Source organism: Abrus precatorius, unplaced genomic scaffold, assembly GCF_003935025.1.
Source record: "Abrus precatorius isolate BTA unplaced genomic scaffold, Abrus_2018 Scaffold4, whole genome shotgun sequence".
NCBI lineage: Eukaryota > Viridiplantae > Streptophyta > Magnoliopsida > Fabales > Fabaceae > Abrus > Abrus precatorius.
Genome location: NW_020874384.1, coordinates 15,460,446 through 15,466,231, shown reverse-complemented (window position 1 = coordinate 15,466,231; position 5,786 = coordinate 15,460,446). Strand labels below are relative to the sequence as shown.

The 5,786-nt window shown below is 27.8% G+C and overlaps 1 protein-coding gene across 1 annotated transcript; it reads left to right on the top strand.

The window, feature by feature from the left end:
• The first annotated feature begins 372 nt into the window (after positions 1-372).
• Positions 373-2,972, top strand: LOC113866182 (histidine-containing phosphotransfer protein 4-like). Its single transcript, XM_027501066.1, has 6 exons — positions 373-463; positions 1,793-1,923; positions 2,005-2,073; positions 2,235-2,306; positions 2,513-2,610; positions 2,836-2,972. The coding sequence occupies exons 1-6, from the start codon at positions 404-406 to the stop codon at positions 2,970-2,972; spliced, it is 567 nt and encodes a 188-aa protein (XP_027356867.1). The 5' UTR covers positions 373-403.
• The last annotated feature ends 2,814 nt before the right edge of the window (positions 2,973-5,786 follow it).

Sequence of the window (5,786 nt, the reverse complement as noted above, 5' to 3'; positions counted from 1 at the left end):
GGGACTCAGTGACGTGGATCTATTTTAGATATTTAAAATTTAGAGAGTATTTTAGGGGAATAAACTATATAATAGTGTTAAAAGATAATATGTTTGTTGAGTAATTAATGTTCCTTTTAATTGCATCTTTTACTTTAGAGCAGTCAATTGTTGGAGCACACAAATGAATATGGAGGTAGTTGCTCTCAAGAGAGGAAAAATAAAAAGGTAAAAGAATGAATACTGAATAATATTCTCTGATTTTTTCTCCCCAATCATCACATTAGGTGTAGTGTAGTGATACTATCCCAATGCTATAAATACTAATTAGCCATCAATCAGAACAAGTGAGCAAACCATTCACTTCATCACTTTTATTTACATTTTCTGTGGAAACGTTTGATCACTCTCAAGAAAAGAAGAGATGGACAAGACTGGGTTGAAACAGCAGGCTCTCTTCATGCGAACTTCACTCCTTCATGAGGTCTTTGCAGTTCTTTTTCTTTTTCTTTATTTATTCTTCTTCTTTTATATTGACTGAAACTATAAAGTAAGGAAATGACTAATATTTTTAAATTTTCATTATTTATTTACATATTAAATAATTATCTTTTACGTCCCTCAAAAATTAAGATTTTTGCATAAAATAAAATTATATAGATTATATCTTTTAATTTTTCATCTTTAATTTAAATTGTTGCCAATTTGACTCAGTTCAAGTATAAACTAAACAAGTATGCTTTACACTTACACATAAACATATAATTCAATTAATTATGGTTCATTAACGTTTAAACATTATTAATTTTTATTTAATATTTTTCATTTTTATTTTTCTATCCTATCTTATTATTTACTACACTTATTTTCTGTATAAATGTATACACCTTTATGAATTTCTACAAGACATTTTCTTAATCTGATATTGATATACATTAAATTATTATTTTATCTTCCGAATAATTCCCAATATAGCATTTATTCTATTTATTATTGTTGTTTTGAACACCGCAGACAGCCTTTTCTTTAATTTTTCTTTTGGATTGACTATCAACAACGGTCTAATCTATGCTCCAATTTCAGGAACGTAATCCAACCCGTTGACCTCTGAAAGATTCACGTAACCTATGATAATTTATAGATTTACTTACAAAAGAAATATGATATAAAAGGGAATAAATGTTCCTTGAAATTATGTAAAGAAAATCGAAACTTTATCCACATTTTTACATGTAAATAAAAATTCCTTGGGACATACATAATTAATAGCAAAATTATTACCGATAAAAAATATATTAATTATTGTATATCTTAAGCTTCATAAAAAGATTATTAGTTATTAATTATCAAGCCTACTGAATAATTAAAAAAAAGCTTATAGTGTATTATAATAATTTACACAGGAATATATAGGAAATATGTAGATATATTATATTACACGTAAGGTTAAGTAAGTCCTACTAAATACGTTTTGTCAGACCACTTGAACATTATTGAAAATAGCCGTGAAAAGGTTAAAATAGGCATACAATAATTTTAAAAAAATGATTTTTGTAAATATTAACGTGAGATAATAAAAGATTTTTCCAATTTAGTTGTGATCTGTATTTTTAGAATAGCTGTGGATAAAAATAATTATGAATAATTAATATTTTATCTTAAATAATAAAAATTGTACAATAATAGCTTGCATTCTTGTTCTGCCCTTGTGAAAATGATCATTAATCTCCTTAAGCAATTTCCCTTTCTTTCTTTATTTCTTTTTTGCAATATTTTCCTCTGAAACATGTTTTATATGTTCATGTTGTTGTAGGGCTACCTTGACGAGCAATTCATTCAGCTAGAGGAATTGGAAGACGACGTTAATCCCAATTTTGTGGAAGAAATTGTGACCCTTTTCTACAGCGACTCTGTAAGGCTGATCTACAACATAGAACGCGCACTGTAAGTGCATAGTATCTCCATGAGAAATCAATCACTAAGCTATTATCACTGTTCTCGTAGTGACTCTAGTGTGCCACACAGGATCACTAATCCACCCAATTTCACCAAGCTAGACGATTACATGCATCAATTCAAGGGTAGTTGCTCAAGGTCAAATCCTAGCTTAATTCTGATTAATTAAGAATATAATTTTCATTTTTCCTTAATTAAGATGTTTCAATTCAAGGGTACTAGTTGAAATTACTATTAAATTCTCCTTAACGGAAATCAAGCGTTTAATCATTTGCTTGAACATTTCAATTTATTGACAGCATTGGAGCAAAGAAGGTGATGAATGAATGTACTAGATTCAGTGAATATTGTGCAGCAGAAAACTTCGAGGGGTAACATATTTTTACCTCCTTGCTTCATTTTTTTTAATAATAAAATAAAAATGTATTTTAATACATTTGCTTATTTATTTTTGTAATAAAAATATTAACACGCTATCAACTCGCAAATTTCTTCTGACCTCTCTCCTACTGAGTTTTTTTTTTACCCCCCCCTAATATCATGGGTGATTATAACATCGTAAGCACACCCTTTTCAGATGCTTCAGGACTTTCCAACAAATCAATCTAGAGTATACGACTTTGAAGAGGAAGCTCGAAACTTACCTTCAGGTATCACTTTTAGTGTCATTTTCAGGTACCATTGATGATACGCACACATGTATATGCCTTTCTGTCATGTCTACTGTACAACTTTGTTATCATATAAAGACATTCATATCGTCATTATTATTATTATTACGCTTTTATCTTTAATACGATTAGGTGAAGGAAACGATCGAGTGTTAATTTAGTTATGTTTAATTTTCATCATCAACTATAGTCTTTAATCATTTGCCTTGTGTGTCTTAATGTTATTCAGTTAGCAAAGGAAAGCAGCTCAAATTAGATGGTAATCACATTGGGTGTTGGTATCCTATTAGAAAGGTCGTTCAAGCACACCAGAATACTGGACCAATTAGATCGAGCACAGTGATGTACTATACAATAAAAGAATAATGATATTTAAATATATTTTCTTTGAATAATAAGACAAGAAAAGTATACATATTACCTTAAAGTATTTGTCGTATCCTACCAAACGAAAAATGATCATTGTTACTTGTTAGGCTTGTTCTTGATTAATAAAAAAGATTATTATTGTAACCATTATAAGTTATGTTAATAAAACGATATATTAATAATATATATCAAATTTTATATTAATATAATTAGTCATTGTATATATTAATTCATACTAATAATACGATGTACTAATATATATCATCTTTCCAATATCAACGAGATTGGTCATAGCAAATATTTATTTGCCAGTCAAAATTATATCAACGCGCGGGACAAGTTTAATTACTAATATTAGTTTGTTTGTGAAGATGCTATTATTTTTAGTATCTTCACAAACAAATAGGTGTGTATATATATATATATATATATATATATATATATATATATGAAAAATCCATAATGTACAAAGAGTCAAGTCCATCGTCGGATGAACTGTTTCATATTAGTTTTATATGCCTAAAGCTTAAAAGCAGCATTTTCATCTTAAATTATAATATTTTTCTTTACATAAAGGGAAATATATTTTTACTTTTGATTTGTTTGAACAACCCAAAAATACGGCTGAGAGTAATTGCATGTGTATAATGTAAAAAAAAGTAAAGATTTCATAATATTTCTAACAACTATTAAAATATCTCTCATTTAAGGTAATTTATTTATTAAATAATTTTTAGAAATGAATTAAACTTAAGTTTTTATTATGTTATTAAAATTTATTCAATTTAAATGTTTAATTTTATAAATTTTTCACATTAAATATCCAATCTTAGACATAATTAAAATATTTTTATAAGATTTTAGTTATTATTTACTTATAAATTAATTTTTAAAAATGAATTAGACCTAATTTTTTAGTAAAAAATTTATTTGAGCGATGTTAAATCCTTTTTAAAGATAGCACGATTTGGCTTGCTATTGCCTTGCTTGGGTGGTTGTGTTTTTTTTTAACGTGGACTTTGGTATTTGTCTTAGTAAGTTGTTATTATGCAAAACACAAACAGGGGATCAACATCCTCCATACGTTCCCCAAAATTATGATTTGTAGGGTAGGTTTAGCTATATAAATATTTTCAGCTACATAGTTGTTTTTTAAAAAAAAATTCATATTTGCAATTAATAAAATTTAACAAATTTGGGAACTAAATTATATTTTTAGTAAAACATGAAATGTAACTTTATTTTTAGTTATTATTATAATTTAGATTATTTAACTATTTTAATAATTAATTTATATATTTAATAATTATAAAAAAGTGCAAAAATAAATTATATATATATATAAGGATCAAAATATATATTTAATATAAAATTAAAAATAAAAATAAGTCAGATGTAGAAACTAAAATGTATTCTAACCAATATATTATTTACGTTTTGCATAAAAGTTCCTTATCTTCAAGCCTTAAAATCACTGCAAACCCACTCCAAGCTGTTTCGAACCTCCATCACCCACCAAATTAGCTGTCAATATCACGTATAGAAATATTTACACCCATCGTTATATATGATACTTCTTAACTCCATGATTTTGCCACTTCAAACTTCATTTGACCATCTCTGACTCACCACAAATTTCCATTCTCGCATCTCACCTTCCATTGCAAGTCTTTGCTTTATCTGATCTAATACTGCTGTTTAGTTCTCTTTTCTTTCAAGAATGATGCCTTTGTGTGAAAAAGCTTTTTTTTAGCTCTGTTCAAACTTCAAAGCCATTATCATCCCAGTGTGCCATTATTCACTTTTTTTCTTCGAGTACAACTATTGTGCCTAACAATTTTTTAGCGCAGCTTCTAATATTTGTTTAGCTTTGCATTACAGCTGCCAATCACCAATTCATCTTATCCATCAAAATGCTCACCTATAGGCACTACTCATCTACATGGCTGTGTTGTTCAGCTATTGTTTAAGACTATTTTGCAATTGTTTTATATAATCATTAGTGATTATTTGGACCGTTGATGTCTTAATTTTTTATCCAACGACTAAAATTACAAGGAGGATCTAAGCTCCCCGTTTCCATTCCTTTTAAACCCTATCAGTGTCTTGTTATTGATAGTTTATATACTAGTTGCGAAGTTTTCTACAAAATCATAGACTAGTGCTAATTAACGTTGTCACTTAATTTACTGTTAATTTTTTAAGTATAATAATTACGATATATTTCATTTCTTTTAACAACATCCAATTTTCTTTTAGAAATTTAATTATCCATTAATTATGTCAAATTCTACTAGTACTTAACTTTAATAATTGAAAAGGGATAACTTATAAAAAAATTCAGGTTTAAAAAAATTCATCTTTGTATGCTGTAATTTCTTAAAAAATTATTTAAATAGCTTTCTCATACAACAACATTATCATATCCTCTTTAATATCTTATTTTATTTTGCGTAGTCTCACATCAAATAAGTAGGTAAGCACTCACCTCGTTTAACAAAAATCTTCAACCGAGAGAAATATAATCTGGACTTGTGTTTCAAGTAAGACTTTAATAATGGAACACGCAAATATGTTAAAAAGTGTATTAAAATAAAATGCTTTTATAACGAAAATAGCAAATCCACATGCTCATTCCCTACAAGCTCGGTGGAGCTGAGCTATTCTTGCCATCAATTATGTCAAATGACAAAGATGATTACGTTACAGCGCGATAAAGGGCGGGCGTGACTGTGGAATACTGAACTATCGTTTTCACTGCTACCTAAAGTTTGTGGCTCATTCGTGATGACACTTTGAGAAGAACTAAGA